The sequence below is a fragment of the Oenanthe melanoleuca genome, chromosome 4 (genome assembly GCF_029582105.1).
Source record: "Oenanthe melanoleuca isolate GR-GAL-2019-014 chromosome 4, OMel1.0, whole genome shotgun sequence".
NCBI classification, from domain to species: Eukaryota; Metazoa; Chordata; class Aves; order Passeriformes; family Muscicapidae; genus Oenanthe; species Oenanthe melanoleuca.
The window spans coordinates 47,949,680-47,968,665 of NC_079337.1; the positions used below are offsets into that span (position 1 = coordinate 47,949,680).

At 37.5% G+C, this 18,986-nt stretch overlaps 1 protein-coding gene across 3 annotated transcripts in view; it reads left to right on the plus strand.

The window, feature by feature from the left end:
• Window positions 1-18,986, plus strand: part of RFC1 (replication factor C subunit 1) — a 33,769-nt gene that overhangs the window by 11,315 nt on the left and 3,468 nt on the right. For all 3 annotated transcript variants that reach the window (XM_056489182.1, XM_056489183.1, XM_056489184.1), the window contains 17 exons: window positions 5,463-5,695; window positions 6,399-6,473; window positions 8,246-8,323; window positions 8,648-8,732; window positions 8,825-9,057; window positions 10,108-10,215; window positions 10,739-10,918; window positions 11,254-11,358; window positions 12,367-12,763; window positions 13,662-13,771; window positions 15,119-15,233; window positions 15,676-15,764; window positions 16,749-16,886; window positions 17,277-17,372; window positions 17,533-17,631; window positions 18,066-18,220; window positions 18,336-18,453. In XM_056489182.1, coding sequence (XP_056345157.1) covers window positions 5,463-5,695; window positions 6,399-6,473; window positions 8,246-8,323; window positions 8,648-8,732; window positions 8,825-9,057; window positions 10,108-10,215; window positions 10,739-10,918; window positions 11,254-11,358; window positions 12,367-12,763; window positions 13,662-13,771; window positions 15,119-15,233; window positions 15,676-15,764; window positions 16,749-16,886; window positions 17,277-17,372; window positions 17,533-17,631; window positions 18,066-18,220; window positions 18,336-18,453 — 2,414 coding nt within the window. The remainder of the gene's footprint in view (window positions 1-5,462; window positions 5,696-6,398; window positions 6,474-8,245; window positions 8,324-8,647; window positions 8,733-8,824; window positions 9,058-10,107; window positions 10,216-10,738; window positions 10,919-11,253; window positions 11,359-12,366; window positions 12,764-13,661; window positions 13,772-15,118; window positions 15,234-15,675; window positions 15,765-16,748; window positions 16,887-17,276; window positions 17,373-17,532; window positions 17,632-18,065; window positions 18,221-18,335; window positions 18,454-18,986) is intronic.

The following is an 18,986-nucleotide window of genomic DNA, read 5'->3' on the forward strand; positions in this document are numbered from 1 at the left end:
GCATTACTGAATATTCCTGTCATGCAGGTAACTTCAGGGAATTAGACCAGAACTTGAAATTCCATTGCATGGTGGGATTCAGATCTGCTTCTGTGAACCACTATTGTAGAAAAGTAACCTGCTCAAGCGAATAAAAGTTTCAGTAATAATAAACTGGAATGAGTTAATGGACTGATCCCTTCTAATTGCTTGCTGAGGTAATACACACAGCTGTTTCTATGCCAAGTGCAAGCATTTCATTTGGAAGGAGTTGCTATAATTGATGGGTTTGCAGATTGACATAATTTACTTTGGTTTAAATATATTCACCTTTCTTACCTATATTAATGGTCCCAAAACTAAACATACGGACTTTACTGACAATTTTATTTGGCACGTATTGGACGAAGGATATCAAAGGCTGTGTAGTTGGGCACTCAAGTGTCTAACTCAGATACTTAACTTGCATTTCAGTCTTCTATCCCTAAAGCTTTTTATCTCAAAATGAAAAATATAGCGGAGACAACTTTAAGATTTACCTTTTATAACTGAAAAATCCAAAGGTAAATTCGTTTCAGGGGTGTAAAGGTGAAATGATTCAGGTAAGCTTTATATTTTTATAACAGCACAGACACTTGACATGTCAGTATAGGCCAAGTGCTAACAATTGTGGTTTAAAGTACATGTTTGTAGTACATCTAAAATCAGTTAGCTTTTTGAGCAATAGCATGAAAAATCTAAAATGACATAATGGCATAATATCTAAATTTTTAAATGTAGGTTGCAGCTACTATCTTTTTTAAATTAGGGGAAAGAAAAAATACACTTTGCTGATCACACATAGCATCTGCTCTTTGGAAGGAGTTAGAGGGGTTGGATTGAAATAGACTTGCTGGCTTTTTTGAGAAGTGGTTATCTTAAAGGTAATCTTCTTAGAGTTACTTTAGGCAAAAGAGGAGTACAAAACTCAATCCTGCCAAGTGTTGGGAGTATTGAGTACTGACACCCATGCATAGGTAAGGCAAATAAAATCAGTAATAGAACTGTAGGCAAACTTTATTTTCTGCACTCTCATTTTAGCTTAGATAGCAGGCACTGTTGCTGGAGATGGCAGGTTCTGTAGGATAGGAACTGTTTTAAGTACTTGTGCAGAAGAGGTGTCATTGAAACTGAAAAATGTCCAGAGTTGTCATTTTTTACAAGTAATGTAGATTTAATGATTTAAGTATGTAGTCCTTTAGCTCCATACAGAAATCCTTATGTAGTAGTCTACAAATGCCATTCAACATACATCTTAATAAATATGTGTTATTTATAATCTGTAGATCCCCTGCCTGTATTTGGTGTTGGTTTTGTGATATCATAGTAAGAGGCGGTCCCTGCCTCAAATATTTTGTATCCTAAATAGAATAGGAACCAGGGAATTATATTCTCTAGTGATGACCAACTCAGCAGTACAGAAATAATAAATTGATAAAATACATTGTTCTGAAGTCCATCTGAGGATCTGTCCTATGCTGTTTGTTGCCATTGTCCCTGCCTACAATAGATTGGTCCGTTTTTAGATTGGCTGAGGAATTCATGTACCCAAGCTTTTAAAAGCATCTGAATTTGTTAAAAACAGCCTAGAAAATTTTTGTCAGGCTCAGTTAGGGAAAACTGCAGATGTTGTAATCAACAGGTGAAACTCTTTTGAGAAAGAGTGAGGATAGGAAGGAAGAAAAGGAATAACAAAGGGTTACAGGTGACCTGCTGGCATTGGTTTATTAACATAATTGTGGTACTGGTGGAACAGTATATAAAATGAAAGCCAGCTGTGCTTTAACGTCATGGAATAGCTCTTAAAACCCCCAGGATGACAGTTGTTTGTTGCTAGGGAAGTTTGTCCTCCTACATTGCCTGGCATAATAGATCCCTGCTTCATGTGAAATGTTGGCATTTCACAAAATAATTAAGAGCAATCTCCTGATTGTCACTGCCTGTGTGTTCCATTGATCACATAATTAGCTTTCCCTTTGTCACATACACTTGATTTCTAGAAGCCTCAACTAGAAAATATAGTCTTTACTTGTGTTTGTAGTTCTGAGCTGTTTCCTGGAGAAAAGAAAGAAGTGTATGGTCAGGATGTTTTTTCATTGTGTAGGACACAAAAATGGATCAATGTGAAAAGGAAATACTGTTCTTGGGATAGTCATGTTCTGCTATAGAAAGGTTTTACAATAGAAAAGTCACCTAGTTGATGATGAGATTGATTCCTAGTTCTCGGTGAAGTTCATGCCCCCTGTGTAATGCTGTCTCAAGGTTTGCATAGCAACTGCTATAAGAATGCAGTTAATCTACAATTTTTACAAGTTAAAACACAAATTTTCACTTACATTTTCCACAAATTACTGACTTGCTTGTATGAATAAGGACACATATTTTTCCTTTTACAGGCCACGTGTTGAGAAACATTGACCTGATTAGTGCAGCAGCAATAGTATGACTCTTGGCATTTTCAGAGCTGTAAATAAAGTTGCCTTCATGCTTGTAATGACTGGATGTGTGCAGCTGATTAATTTTGCTGATCCCTTCTGTGGCAGTAGGTGTGTGGGAGCAGTTTGTTTCGAGGAAAAGAGTTAAGGTTTTGCTGAAGAAGTTGGTATTTCAGTACTTGAAATAAGGGGAGTGCCTGGAGATCAGGTGAATTTGTGATGTGTTTAAGAATTTCCTGTACCTGGGATGAAACTGTAGCCTGAGTGTCAGTCCCCTAAAGCCTGTTTTGAAACCCTCTTAATAGAATCAGGCTGGTTTTGTTTCCTAATGACAAGTTCCATGTTCTTATTCTCCCTTTTCTTTATTTACATTTATCAGTGACTGTTCATAAGTGAGTCTTTTGCCTGTCTTTAGCCACTGCTTGCAGTCAATAAATGCTTCTAATATTGTCATTTCTTGGAACAACATAATTAAAACCAAGTTCTAACTATTGATAATGTGTAGTACTGGCTTCATAAATTACTTGAGTCCATATATTTTTAAATTAAAATCCAATTGTATTTACTCTACTTCTTTCTGCTTAAGAGAAAGCAATATCCTGTTGGGTTTTATTGCTATTTATGGTTATAAGTGAATAATGAAAAAAATCAATATTGCATGCAGATCTTCTGATAAAAGTAATGATAAGTAAAAATTCTTTTTTAGCATCGAGCAGTCCTTAGTTTAAGAAAACCTTGGAGTGGGGGGGGCAGAATATGATTTGTATAATCTTAAGACAAATAACTGTAATTACATCTACCTTGGCTGCTCATTTACAGTAGCAGAATATTTTACTCCTGCAGATACTGTTTCTTTGTTAAACTGAAAAATTTGAAAGAACCAAAAATATTATTGAAATTGTTTGAGATTAACAATCTCCTATTCAGAGTTGAAACTATCGTAAACTAGGAGCATCTAGTGTCCAAATCTCCCTTATAATTCATAGTGAATTATGAATTGAGCTAAATGGCAGAAGGACGTTTACTGCTGCATTGGGAAAATAAATTGTGTTGAGAATAGTAAAGCTTTTAGCTTCATGTAACACTTGCTGCTGTTAGCTGAGGGCCTGGGATTGAATTTTCTCTTCCATATATTACTTTGTGAATTGAGTTGGCTGAAATGCTACTTTTTCTTGGATAAATTTTTATCTTCAGGCATTCTCAATTTAACTGCTGAACCAATTTACCCCCTTACAGCAGATGCATCTTTGCATTAGTTTTTTCCCTCTCTGAACTTTCTCTCCCAGCAATAGGTGGAATCCTGCTTGGTTCTCATTATGTTCTGCCTAGTAAGTGCTCAGTAGCAGCAGGTTCTGACTGATGCCTAAAACACTCTGAAACACTGCCATCTGTTGAGAGCAGGTGAAACAAAAAATAATTATTTCCCTCCATCTTTGTCTAGAATACAAAAATAGCTGATGACAGATGTATACCATCTTCTAAACTTAGGGAAGTGGTAAGAAGACAAATTTTTGTATGAAAAGAAATACAGGGACTTAAATTAGGGGTTGTTGGAAAATGAACATGTTTTTGTGATGATGCTGTCAATTTAAGTTCTGTTAAAAACAGATGTTTAGAGCAATCTGTGTTTATGATATGTTGAGGTGAGTGTCTAAAACAGTTCTATTTTGAGAAAAATAAAGCTAGACTTCAGTTAGAGGCATGCAAATAAAACTGCCTCTGTTTCTGTTCCTCTCCTATCTTTCCGCTGCTTTTTTAGTGTGTCTGATGTTAATTTTGGGAATTTTCTCTCAGTGTGTTTGCTCACTTTGAGTTTGTAGAAGAATTCACATAGATGGTGCTTTTATCACAAGTCTGAAGTTTGTCCACAATGTTTGTCTACTGTCTACTGTGCTGTTGTATTAATCACGTAGCAGTGGTACATGTGGGATTTTGTATGCCTCAGTGAAAGGGTTTAATTTGTATAGCTGTCAGTAAGGCTTCACAATATGGCATAAAACTCTTTGAAGTCCTTGGTATTAATCTTTTTGTTGATTGATTGATTGACTAGATTAAGAGTTTGGGTTCAGAATGAATAAATGGCCGTTACTTATTGGGCAGACCATGTCCTGGTTATTAGAGAAGAGTCTGAAAAGGAGAGATTAAAATTTTGTTTGGTGGTTTGGGGGATAATTCTTAGTAAGACTGTATGCCATTTTTCCTCCTCCTTTAAACTGAAAAATAAATTTTGTCTTGCTGATTTCTTCCGATTTCTGCGTTCTGTGAAACTGTTGCATTTCTTTGAGTTGGTTTTGACTGTACTGGAGGGAAAGTGTGTTTAAGTGCAGAGATACAGAGAGCTCATAGAATCTCTAAGAGGGAAAAAGTGAAAAATGGCATTGAAATTGTTTTGCTAAAGCATTCATAAACTATGAGCAATACTTCAAAAATAATTAGAAAGCTTACCTGAGAAATTTTTTTTTTTTTTTTTGGTAAAGAAAATGTTCTGATATTTTTCCGTGGTCTGTAACATAAGGTGGAGAGATTCTCAAGAATACATGTCTACAAAGCCTAGGTTAGCTACTTCGTTGATTAATACTATAAAGTAATAAAATAAATGTGCCTTTGTGCTTCACATAAAATGTGAAGTGTTGTGCTGTTCCACTTTACATTCATTAATTAAGGAAAGAGTTCAAATTTCTGTCTAGATCTTCTGTTTATTGTTTTCCCCATTTAAGAAGGGAAGGCATTCCTTGTGAACTTGTCTAATTGAGAGGTAATGTATGAGCACAAGTAACAAAAATTGTGTTATTTCAGTACTGAATCTGTTCAGACTTGAGTTATGCTATTAAAGTTGTTAAATACTACATGTTGTGCAACTCAGCCTTTTTTTCAAAAAAACTTCTGAATGTCTGTAGCATTTTTTTTAGGAGCTGAGTTGATGTAATGTGCCAAAATAGTTCTCTTGGCAGTTCTGTTATTAGAACTTGAGTTGTGTACCAGAAGTAATGGAATTCTCTTTGTGTTTAGATGAAGATGATGATTTTGCCAGTGAAAGAATTTCCCTGAAACCGAAGGAGAATGGGACATCAGCGGTTGGTTGTCCAGGAGCAAATACTGTTACAAAAGAAGCAGTAAAGCCACAAGCTAAAATCAAACCCCTCTCTCCAGTGAAACAGACTCCCACCTCTGCACTTGATTTTTTTGGGACAAGGAGTGTCCAACGCTCAGAAAAGAAACTGGTGGCAAGTAAAAGGAAAGAGGTGAGTACTGATGATGTTCCTTTAGGCTGCCTGTGTGTCTGATGGCAGCTCAGAGTGAACAGTTTGATTGCAAGGAAGTGCTTACCTGCTGCTCCTGCCTTGTGTTGTTTAGTAATGATCACTCACATAGAAGTTGACCTCTGGTGATCCATACGTAGACATCAAGTCCTCAAATACAAGTTTGTGGTAGCATTTCTGGATTTGCTAAGATAGTACAAAATGAGTATTTTCTTATTGCCCCTTCTCAAGTGACTTTTCTTGAAATCCATTAAGTTTTCTGAGGTTAGTGAGTGGAAGGGATAGCTTATATTTGAGGGTGGATGGCAGGCAGGAGAGGGAGAGATAAGGCTGTTTTCCCAAGCTTTATGGCACACATATTCATGGAATAACAAAGCACAAGTAAAGTATAAAAATTCCCTGTGTAGTTATTCATGTATTTTTCAAGTGGGCCAACTGTGATAGCTTCAGAGATGAAGAGTTATTTATATTCTAGCGTGGTCTTGTTTTGAATAATAAATTCCCTTGAAAATAGCCTTAATAGTGTTTTGGTTAGAGGGCTATAAATTAATGCTGCATGTCTCATTCACAGTCCTTTTCTAGAAGCATACAGAATCTATATGTATAGAATCTATACATAGTCAATTATTATAATTGACACAGTAATGGGACAGCTGAATGGTTGGTCTTTTTTTCTTTAATATAGCCTTCACAGAGCAGAGACAACACGATAGATGATGAGGCCATTGCTAGGCAACTGCAGCTTGAAGAAGATTCAGAGGTAAAAGCTCTACAAATTTTATGCTTTATATCAAGAGCAGTTTGTTTAACTTAAAATTGTTTAACCTTAAGAAATTAAGATGGGTTTTCCAGGTATGCTATAACTAAGTGTAATAAAGTTCATCAGTGTGTGCAAGCCTGGTCACACAGTTATTTTTATAGGCATTATTTCAGCTATGTAAATAGAGTGTATCATTTAATCAATTTTCTCTCTATGCAGGCTTTATCTATCTGTGCTGCTGATGTGCTTCTAATACTCCTGCCTTTCACACAGAATTCACTTTCTGCCTCCTCATCTTTTGGTAGTGTTTTGATGGTGTTATGTTTTTTTTCATTCTCTGGAGTGAAAAAGTTGTTGCCATCCATGATCTGTTTTGCTTGTCTTCTGAATTTTCTTATAGTTGAAAAAAATGTGAATGACCCTTACATGTCTTAGTAGTGATTCAAATAGGAAAGTTTGATATGAAGGGAAGGCACACTTACACGTACTTACTTGCTTTTGGGAAAATTTGATTTCCCATATATATTTGTAATATTGAATATTGTTTGAAATAACTAGATTGTACAGTCAGATCTGCACCTCTGAAGGTAAGGAAGAGAGTAAATGAATCCAGCTTCACTCTACTAGAAAGTTAACCTGTGAGGAGAAATAAGATGACGTCTTTCATTTGAACTGATCTTATCCATAAGTCAGAGTTTGTGTGCATCAAAGTACTTTCTATCAGGTGTATCTCTGCCTCAGTCTGCTTTGCATTTGGTGGTCACTGCCCTTTCCCTTTCTCACTGAACACAGGGAAGGTAGATTTCAGTGTTATGGACACATACAAACATGGCTGTGGCATACTGGTTTCATAAAGTCATCTATTGGGATCTTAGAGCATGGCATGTTGGATTGAAGTTATGAAAGTAATTTTGTTCTGTTGTTGAAACAATGGTCAATATTTATTTGCAATAATGGACACTATTCGTGAATAGAAATGGTTTTCCCCAAGGCACCATATTGGACAGGAAAGGTAACTGAAGGATCAGTTATCACTGGAGATGCCAGGTTTATGTTGTTAAGTGGAATAAAAATGAAACCATGCTGACTTTGGTGGGTTTTTTTACAACTAATTAGTAACTTTCACAGATGTCGTGCACTATTTGTTTTTACTGATTTTTCTATCAGAGTAAATCAGTTGTATGAGTATGAATAAAAGAAAGTTGAAGGGTATTTTGTTCCCTACAGTAAATAGAACTGACACTAAGAGCAGGGCTAGGGACAGTTGTTAAATTCTCCAAAACAGAATTTTTTTTATATATATATCTAATGTTGCTAGTAGTAATTAAGAATGGAACATTCATTCTGGAGACATCATAATTTTAAAAGGCATAGTTGCTACTTATCTTTTGGGACTGATTCTGATAAAGCTAACAGGTTGCATCTTGTTGCAAGCTGTTTGTTATGAGGTGCTGCCTTCAAAGTTTGATTACCTTAAAGAAAAGGGTACACAACAATAAGAAATATGAACAAAAAACTCATTTGAAAACAGCTTATACAGGCCTAATAATGTTTCTAGTGCAACAAATCCATTTTTCTCACTAGATTTAACTAGTCTTGCTTTCTGGGGGAAACAAGTAATTCTTCAGTGCCATTTCCAGAAATTTATTTGACTCTGGTAGGACACCCTTTTTTCTAGCTATGTGCTTGGTTAGAGTTTTTTAAAAAATATACTAGAGTTAGAACTTGTTTGGTATTAGCCTAAAAAATATTTTTAAAATTTTTTCTTTCAGCTGGAGAGACAGCTGCATGAAGATGAAGAATTTGCTAGAACTCTGGCCATGTTGGATGAAACACCACAGAAGAAAAAGGTTGAATTCTTTTTAAACTTAAGCTTTTAGGAATTGCACTGCTGGGAGTATTCTTATTTAGACACCTTTGTTTTGAGACTTCCATACAAATGGATTAAAAAGAGCAGGAAAGTGTTTTCATGGAAATAGCATACTCACTTTTTATACTTCCCTCCTGGCTTTTCCTTGCTCAGTAAAGGGTGTCCTGCCTAATCAGACAGTATGTGCTGGATGCCTCTGTTGGGATGTTTTAAGTTCTAGTCACAATTAAGTGAAGTGTGTTGCTGTGTCTCAGTGGTAGCTTGGGACACACATCCCTGACTTTGGCATTGTGTGTTTACTTAGGCTCGGAAATATACAGAAGAGCAAACAGCACTGAGCCTCAACAGCAGCCCTAACACAACAGCAGGATATAAGCACTCAGAAAGAGGTAGGACACAGAAACTGAAAAGCATTGCACTAATTTATAATGTTGAGATACATTTTTATACATGAGCTCTTCTCCCTCTGCCTCCTTTTAAGTGAAAGCAGCAGACTCAACTGGTGCAGCCAAGAATTACTCTGCAAAGCCACAAGAAAAATGTGAGCAGTTGAAAGATTCTCGTGTATCCCCACAATCATCTGATGGTAAAAAAGAAGAGATTGCTGAAAAGGAAAGAGGTGCTCACAATTCACTATCAAGAGGAAAAGCAGCTTCAGGGAAAGAGGAGAAGACAACACCAAAGAAGGAGAAAGTTTCTCCCAAGAAGACTGAGGTAGGAGTTGTCAAAATTAATTTAGATGTCTTGGTGGAATTTGCAGGAAAATAGTTTTCATTTATTTTCGGTGTTACTGTTGTAACTTGGTACTTTGAATCTCCTGGGCAGCTTTTAAGGATTCTGGTAAGACTGTAAGTTCCTTCCTTACAGCAGTTGTAAAACCATGTGGAAAAAATTATCTGGCAAAGTGTAAATTGAACTGGTGAAGGACCTGAGGTTCTCTGATGGCCATTAAGGTGTGCAGGTACACTGCGAAATCAGTTCTGTGCTTTCTCTTGTTTAACTTCTGTGGAAAACAGAGTGCAGGATTCTGATGCTTGCTTAGTGAGTGAAGACTTACTGATATGGTGACCTTGAGGATCTGTTCTGTGGTTAGAACGATAGGTGGCATTGTTTAGAGATTTCTATTTCTCTCTCCTAGTCTCCTATTTTTATTTATTGTTGATACACCATTAGGAGTAGAATTTAGAAATTTTTATCTGATTCAGTGACTGTATTTGTTGAACACTGGCAGTTATTGGCAACTTTTTAATCATACAGTACAAAATACCCAATTTTGACAATTAAATAACAGCTATAATTAGAAGGGAGAGTCTGCACCTCCTTTTGAGGTGAGTTTTTAACAGTTGTTTACTGATTAAGAAGCTTAAGTGTCTCTTAAAGCCTACTTCATAGGGTTTCTACTTTTATGTAAATGTAGATCACAAATGAAATAGGATGTGAATTTAAAGTGACAATTTATTAGTTAAGTGAGCATGTACACGTGCAATAGACGAATCTACAGAAGCCTGACAATAAACTATGGGTATATATTTTTTTAAACTCTCACATTTTTAAAATATTTTTAAAGGAACAAGAAAAAACACTTCAACACAAGCACCAAAAGCAGAGCAGGCTTCAGTATTGCATGCTAATAGATTAAAAACAAATATTAGAACTTGTTTTTCCTTTGGTGCATTGAAATGTCTTAAACTGTGAAGCTTGTGTTTATTTTGCTGTTTTTATATATGTACTATACGTATTATTTTTTTCCCTCTCCTGACCCAGTCAATAAGTCCTGAGGACTCTGAAAAGAAGCGAAACAATTACCAAGCTTACCGAAGCTTCCTTAATCGTGAGGGTCCAAAAGCACTGGGTTCCAAAGAGATACCTCAGGTAAGTTTGGCTACTATACTATATAAGGATTCTGTATATGGAGTGTTTGGTGGACCTACTGCTGTAAGTGATTTAATAAATAGCAACTTAACTGTTTAAAGACTGGTATTTTTTTCCCAGTAGGAAGAATCTATTAGAAAAACCTAAATTGTAATGCCAAGCAGTGACTAAATGTAAGGAAGTGTACTAAAGAAATTTGTACTCAGAACTTGGTTTAGGAAGTCATGATGATCAAAAATAGTTACTAGTCTTAAAGCTGAAGATTGCTGTCACTCATTGACTGACATGCTGTGCTTGAAACACAGAGTGCTACAAGTATGGTCAGGTAAACAAAGTGTGAAGTTTTGTTGGTAGCTATTCCCATTTGAACTTTCAGAACTATTGCCTAGCCAGGTATGATAATCTTATTTGTAAAGTTTCATAGGGTACTTGACATGGTAGAGGGTTAAAATAGCTGATGGTTAAGAGTTATTTGATAGAATTGTGTCAGTAATGGCATTTCCTGCAATGCTGTGGTTCTCAGGGAGCTGAAAATTGCTTGGAAGGCCTGACATTTGTGATTACTGGTGTTCTGGAGTGTATTGAGAGAGATGAGGCCAAGTCTCTGATTGAACGTTATGGAGGAAAAGTAACTGGCAATGTTAGCAGGAAGACAAATTACCTGGTGATGGGGCGGGACTGCGGCCAGTCCAAATGTGAGAAGGTGAGTGTGTTCCTGTGCCTGGCAAAGGCAAAGTGAAACTGAATTGTTCCTCTCTTAACTGGTCATTTCCAGTATCCCTGCCAGATGAAGGCAGTACTAACAATAAAGTGCATTTTTAAAATGAAAAGTTGCCAAGTGGTTTATGGCTTTCTTTGTTTTTACTTCTGTGCATATGTACAACACACACATACACACACAGATATATATATATATATATATGTTGCATCCTTCTTGTTGTGTTCCTAGTCACTGTTTTTACTGGAAAACACTTTGAAATTAATTATGTAAATCCTAATGTAACGTGACTTCACATTTAATTTTTTCTTTTACTGTAGGCATCAACTTTAGGTACAAAAGTTATTGATGAGGATGGTCTGTTTGATCTTATTCGAACTATGCCAGGCAAAAAGTCCAAATATGAGCTGGCAGCTGAAACAGAGGTATGTCTATAATAAACTTAGGGGAATTAAGGTGTGTTTTTTTGCTTTGGTTTGTTTTTAATTGAAAGAAGTTTGTCTTCTCTTCCAGTAATAGTAACACAACAATCATCAGTTTGACCTTCTAAGTTAAAAATGAAAATTTTTTGTTTGTGCTTAAGACAAATGACTCTACTTGGGAGCTAATGGTTATTTTCCCACTCTGACATTATTCTGCATTTTAGGTACCCGACAGAGCAGGTAATTGCATCTCCTTAGAGGGTAAAGGTTTGAACCAAGGAGTATTAATTCTCTGGAATAGGTAATTGTGACTGATCCCACATAGTACCCAGATGGGCCCAGGAATATGTGTGTTGTATATGTGTATGTGTAAACTATGTGTTTACATAACAGATCTTGCCTTTACGTGGTGCTTGAACTAAGAATATTAAAGGTAATTTTTTCAGGCAATACCAAAAAAGAAGTAACAAGTTTTTTGTGCACATTTAAATTTAGGTTGTGGTGGCTGATAGAATGTTACTAAAATCTGTTATCTCTAATATGGTGCATTCAGTACAGACATGACTTACTTATGCAAAGATACCATTAGTGTCCCAGGGAAAAAGCAACTCTAAGCTTATTAGCTGATCACTTTCACTCCCTTTGAATTGCTTTGGGTTGAACAACTTCTGCAGGTGTTGTTTTGCAAGAGTCTCAAGGGTGTCTGACCCATTTGTTCCAACCTAACAGTCATCAATTTAGCATTGTAGGATGCATCAGGCTTTGTGAATAAGCTTTTGAAATGACCAGAACCCTTCCTGCCTCTTTTCTGTGGCTTGTACTGAAGAACCTGGTGACAATTATGTTTAGCTGTGCTTTATTTCTCAGAGAGTATTTCTGTATCTGTCCTTGAAGTCTTTTTAATCAATATATAAGCTTTGTCACTTTCTAAGCACTCCTGTAATTGTTTAAATAAATATACTATTTATTGTATTTTTTAAATTTTCTTTTAATTTTTTTTATTTTCCTAAGGCAAAGAAAGCAGAGTCAAACCCCAAAAGGACACCACAGAAAGCTGAAGCTGGAAAAAGGAATTTTAGCCCCTACAAAAGGGAAGCTAATAATAAAAAATACAAATCTACTCCTGAAAAGGGAGATACCATCAGATCTGTCAAGAAAGAAACCACGGCTGTTCGAAAACTTACGGACTTTAAACGTCAGACTGCAGAGGAGAGAGAAGCCCCAAAACCTAAGGGGAGCTCAGTTTCTGAGGTTGATGAAGATGGCACAGAGAAATTGCTATGGGTAGATAAATACAAGCCTGTGTCTCTTAAGGCAATTATTGGACAGCAGGGTGAGCAAAGCTGTGCCAACAAACTGCTCCGATGGCTCAGGAATTGGCACAAGAACACCTTGGAAGATGGACAAGGTGACTGGCCTTCTATATTTTCTCTGTGTTCTTTATGCTAATTTTGCTTCTTGGTTCCCTGGACCAGAGAGGGCCTGAGTGGTAGCAGAGCAACTCTAGGAATCAGGAACAAGGCTGCAGTCAGATGTGTTTTTAGCAGCAATCAAGCCTGAAGTTTTTTTTGCAATGGAGTTCTTAATTTACTGCCCACCACAAAAAAGAGCAGAAAAATGTGTCTCAAAAGAGTTTTTTCCCCAACTCTTAGATTTCATTTTTACAAATAACTCAAAATACCCTAGCTGTGATGTATCTAAAAATGGCCTTGTGTTGAGCCTGGGGATTTCTTCCTCAGTAAGAGGAAATAGGTTAGGCGCTGCCAACAGTGAAGATACAGGGTAAGAGCGAGTCTGAAGGGCTGTTCTCATGTCTAGGGATGAATTGTCAAGATCCTGGCTCTGGCAAGAAGTGCATGTGTCATATAGACAATTTGTCATCCTATAGACACACAGGTTTTGCTGTGTTTAAAAGAGGGTTTAAGTTTTAGTTCAGCCGTAGTGGGGTTTTTTTGTGTGGTGTGTTTGAGGTTTGGCTTAATTTGTTTGTGGTGGTGTGTGGGTTTGGTTTTTTATGTGTATGATGTGGTTGTGAGGAAATTGCTGAAATAGTTGTATTACATTAATAGCACTTTATGCTGTTTTTCAGTTCAAAATCACTAAGTCATAAACTATAAGTTGGTTTAAGCTGCTTTTTCCCAAGTGGTTAGGATGCAGCTGTGTATGCATCTTTGGATGCTCTTATCAGGCCTTAAATGAGGAAAAATTCCAATGATACTTGATATCTTTAGGAGCATGCAGTTTGTTTTATAAATACATACCTGGGTAAAACCTGACTTTTTTTTTTTTTTTTTTTTTTTTTTTAGCAAAACCCAGTAAAACTGGAAGCAAAGATGATGGGACAGGGTTTAAAGCAGCATTGCTTTCTGGTCCACCTGGAGTTGGTAAAACTACAACAGCTGCTTTGGTTTGTAAGGTGAGTTCATAGTAATGGTTGTTCCCAGCACTTTTTCATTACATATTAATTCTGGTTCTGGACACAGCTAGTGTGCAGGTGGGTATGCTCTGAATGACCAGGGTCTGCTTTCAGCCAGGTTGGACCTGCTCAGAGCAGGGGTACAGATGAAAATGTGGCTGATTTAGATACCTTTATCAGGTCTGAATTGAGAAGGTACCAATGGGTGTGTGCATTTCTTTCTGTTGCATTGAGAAGAAGCATATGACAGTATGTTGAACAATTGGAAATGGTTGTCCAAAATTGTGAGCATTCAGCACTAGTTCTGCAAGTTGGAGAATATTTGCACTTAATTTAGCAGGAGTCAAATTCTGGCAAGCTTTTTGAAAGCCTAAGATCATGGTTTTTATATGTCAGAGTTCTTTTCCAGATTCTTCTAAATTGAAATGCTACTTTTGGATGAGAGAAATTGGCAAGGCTATATGTCCGTTTCTAAATCTGAATTTAGTAATCTGTTGTATAGAGTAATTCTGAATTATTTTCCCCCCCATTCCACCACTGCATTGAGCTTTGTGCTCAAAGTTGATGCCACACCTAGCACTAGACCTTTAGAAAAGGTGAATTTGCTATCTTGGGCACATTTTTTTTCTCAAAGCATGGTCTTTTCTGTTTCTGGTTTCCAACCTGGCTTGCTGTCAGCTGCCTCAGGACTCTGCAGTGCATTTCTCTGTGCTCCACAGGAAATGCCAGCAAAACAGATCAAGGCTGTGTGTGCTCAGTGCCAGCCTCTGGCAGGAGAGTTTGCTGATAAAGGAGCAGCTGGGTTAAGTTGTGTCAGGGACTGAAGGCAGTGTTAGTGTTGCTGGGGGAGTCATGTGTTTCCTATTGGTTAAATAGTTAAAAGCTTCTCTTTCCTGCAGCTTTCAGAGCCTTGTGGTATGTTTCTTTGTTATGCAGCTGGAAATACCATGGAGCTTAGCCAGCCTTGGCTCACAGACAGCTCTGTTTCTATCCCTGCTGGCAGTTCTGTTAATCTTCCAAAATTTAATATGGCTCCAATGCTTTCCCATCCTCCTCAATTAAAACAAAACAAAAACCAATCAAACAAAAAAACTCCATAAACCAACCAAACAAAAAACCCAAAACAAACAAAAAAACCTGAACAAAAACCAAATTCAAAGAACACAACAAAAAAATGCACCACAAAGACAAAACAAAAAGAATCTCTTTTTGGACCCATCTGTTCCACAGGTGGATTCTTTTTCAAGTGCTGGAGAAAAGGAGTATAAGGGGAGAAACTAATTCAAACAGTATGATTTTTAACTGGTCTATGTTCTCACTTTTTATATGGTTTATGTGTTTGACCAGGAACTGGGGTACAGCTATGTGGAGCTGAATGCCAGTGACACACGCAGCAAGAACAGCCTAAAGGAAGTAGTTGCTGAATCACTGAACAACACCAGCATCAAGGACTTCTATTCTGGTGTGTCTGTTGTTTGAAGGAGATTTTATTTTTATTAAGAGTCTGGTTAGAGGAAGGACAGAGCTTCCTTATTACACAGAAATGTTGGGAATTTACCTTGCTTGTCAGGTGGAGGGACCTGGCTCTAATAGGGATGGGTTCATGTAGTAAGCTGTTACAATTCTTCTTCAATTTAGAATTAAATCCTGCTATTCATAGAATGAGTTGTTAATCTGCACAAACTACTCAAGAACTCTGCAGTTGCTCCTCTGTTCCATGGGACTTGTTTCTAAGAAGATGACGTGAGGTTATAGTCTGATCTGTGAACATGGATTCATGTGATCAAGTGGCAGAACCACCACCTCAGTGGCCTAGGATGGGGTTATCTTACTTAGCATTGGGTAGAACTCTGAGCAAGACTCCTTTATTCCCATCTCATTTTCTTATCCATATTCATTTTCAGGTGCATCTTCATCAGTTAGCGGGAAACATGTATTGATCATGGATGAAGTGGATGGTATGGCAGGCAATGAAGACAGAGGAGGGATTCAGGTGAAGCCACTGTAGTTCCTAGCTAATGCCATTGCCAAGAGTGTGTGCCATATATAGCATAAAATAGTCAAGCCACTCTACTTTCCTCAACCCATGGTCCATAAAAAAAACTCTATGCAGAGTACAGTCTGTGTTTTAGAAGCCTGTCTTTGTGTAAGAATTGTCTATTGGTAGAGGTGGGGGGAAAGGATACTTGTGTAGAAGAAGCCTAGAGTGATGACCTTGAGTGTGTGCACTTTAGAACAGCTACATTTATCCTAGGATCTCTCTGAGGTGACATATCCCTGCAATGGGAGGTCCATAATCTGGCTGGGACTGTTGCTGTTTTGCATAGGCAGTAACACTGAGTAAATAAAGTGTAGCATAGGCAGCAGCATCCTTTGTTTTCTTTAGTAGCTCCAGTTTTAACTTCTGAGGATTTCTTGTAGTCATATGCAGTGCTTTGACAGTAAAGGGCATAAGGAATAAAACTGAGCTGAATTTCACCTTCATTACAGCTAGCAAAGTTTGTTCTGGCAAGCCTAAAAATGATGAAGCCTCTTGGAGCAGGGATCAGCTGATCTTTTTACTTTCTGCTTTCTCTTTCTTTGTGGCAGGGCGCAGCTAGAAAGCTGTGTTCTCCTTCTGGGCATAAGCCAGGTCAAACTGGCTTGTGGAGAAGTGAGTCTAGTTCTGCAGGTGGACAGCTGTATTCTGGGCTATTGGTCTTCATTGCTTCTTGAAGACAGTTCCAAACATAATTGCTGTAGACAGTGGAAGTGGGTAGGCAGCAGATCTCTTGCAGGTGAATAGAGCAGCAAGTGAAAAATATAGGCAAAAGGCTAGGTTTGCACTGTGTAGAAATGTGGTTACAGCAGTAGGAGTGTTAGGGACTTGGTGCCTGTCAAGGATCTGATTTAAGGCAGGGACAATGCTGCTTGGTATGACATTCTGGTTGTTTTTATGCAGGTTATGTGATGTAATTGTGACACGTTTACATTGCAGGAGTTGATTGGCTTGATCCGACACACGAAGATACCCATCATTTGTATGTGCAATGATCGCAACCACCCCAAAATGCGCTCCTTGGTCCACTACTGCTTGGATCTTCGTTTTCAGAAACCTCGTCTGGAGCAGATCAAAGTAAGCAGGCTCTGGCTTTGTGGGCTGCCCTGAATTACCATCAGTAACTTCAGTTTTCATGTGGCAGAATTTATTCAGAATTGGATACGCCACTTAGTGGATCGTCTCAATGAGTAACTGCTTTTCAGAATGAATTGTATGAATTTTTCTTCTCAAAGCCTTTTGGGTTTTAGATGTCTGTCTTAAGAATATATCCAAAATGGGTTTTTATAAACAATCATGCTCTTTTTTTACACCGATGGTAAATGATGGTTTATGTATATGAGAGAAAATTTGAGCTGTGTGTACTTTAAAAATATGCAGTGCTCTTTTATAGATGTTTCATTATGTTCTGCTGGGGGAAGAATTCATAGGAATTCTCTAGTGACAGTTTCTCAATTGTAATTACAGGGTGCCATGATGTCTATTGCATTTAAAGAAGGTTTAAAAATTCCCCCTCCTGCTATGCAAGAAATAATCCTGGCAGCAAATCAGGACATCAGACAGGTCAGTACCCACCCAGCATCAATGACCATGCACATAGCAGATTACAAACATTGACTTGAGTATTTGAACAGTGTTTTTGTATATAAAAATCAGGCAGTTATTTCTGGTGTCTTCAATTTAAATTCTATTATGCTACCAAATTGTAAATTTTGTTCTTTAGGTTTTACATAATCTTAATATGTGGTGTGCAAAAGACAAATCACTGACTTATGATGAAGCTAAAACAGATGCCAGCAGAGCCAAAAAGGACATCAAACTGGTAAGTGTCAAATACGATTGGCTTTTACTGTCATATTCTGATATAATCACTAGGCTTTATAAACATCTTTTGAACTGAAGCACTGAATAAAGCCTAGGTGCCAAGAGCTATGACATTTGCCACAAATAGTTGAAAAGTAGTATATCAAGGACTGAGTATATATTTTGATATACTTGTCTCTTATGTCAGATGCAATTACGAAGCTCATTCTTCGCATCCTTTGTTCTCTTTTTAGGAGATAATTCTCTTAATATAAAAAATAAAATACAGTTCTTAAAACTGGTGAAATTCTAGGGTGGAAATACTGGATATGGAGCTTGTACTGATGAGTCAAGACTCTCTCTCCTGGATACTAATTTTGTTGATACTGTGCTGTGTCTTACTTCTTGTGATGACCTTCTAGCTGCTGACTTCTTGAAATGTCATTTATTTAGGGCCCTTTCGACGTTGTCCGGAAGGTTTTCGCTACTGGAGAGGAGGCTGCTCGTATGTCTCTTATAGACAAATCAGATCTTTTCTTCCATGATTATTCACTAGCACCTCTCTTTGTCCAAGAGAACTATGTGCATGTGAAACCAGCTGCTGCTGGGTGAGTTACTCCAAACCCTAAATTGACATAGGCTTTTGTGTCAGGGAGTCAAAGTACATTAAAACCTATCTGGATACTTCTGCTTTGTAATAAAGTCCACTTCATTTCTTTCCAGAGGTAATTTAAAAAAGCACTTGGTGCTCTTGAGTAGAGCAGCTGATAGTATATGTGATGGTGATATAGTGGACAGGCAGATTCGTAGCAAGCAGAACTGGAATCTTCTTCCAACACAGGTAAGCACTTAACACTCATTTTATGTTCTTTAAGGGGTGTCCAGTGTTAAAGGTGGATCTGTGGAAATGGATGTTTCAGTATAATTATATACTCTGTATAGCTCATACTTCATGTAGTAGTCTCTGTTCCACTGGAAACTCAGAAGAGTTTCCCATATCCATATTGTTGAGCCCATGCTGCAACATGAAATGAAGTCTTTTGAAAATTGAAAAAGTTGGGAGTGGCACAAAGCATAGAAGCACATGGTGTGTATCACTTTTGCTGTTACAAGCCTGCTCTGTCCTTCCTCTCACCAGGTAGGATTTCTCTCTAAGCACAGAGGACTGAAGCTTGGTCACTCCTTTTAATGCTTATTGAAATACTGTGCATAAAGGATTATGACTGGCATCAGAGAATGCATTGTAGGTGAAATTGGAAGGCACTTCTGGAGGTCATCTAGTTCACACCCCTGCCCACTACCGGTCCAAAGAGCTGAAGTGCTTAGGAACATAGCTGACTTGATGTAGATTGCAGTGTTCCTTGGAAATGTCTC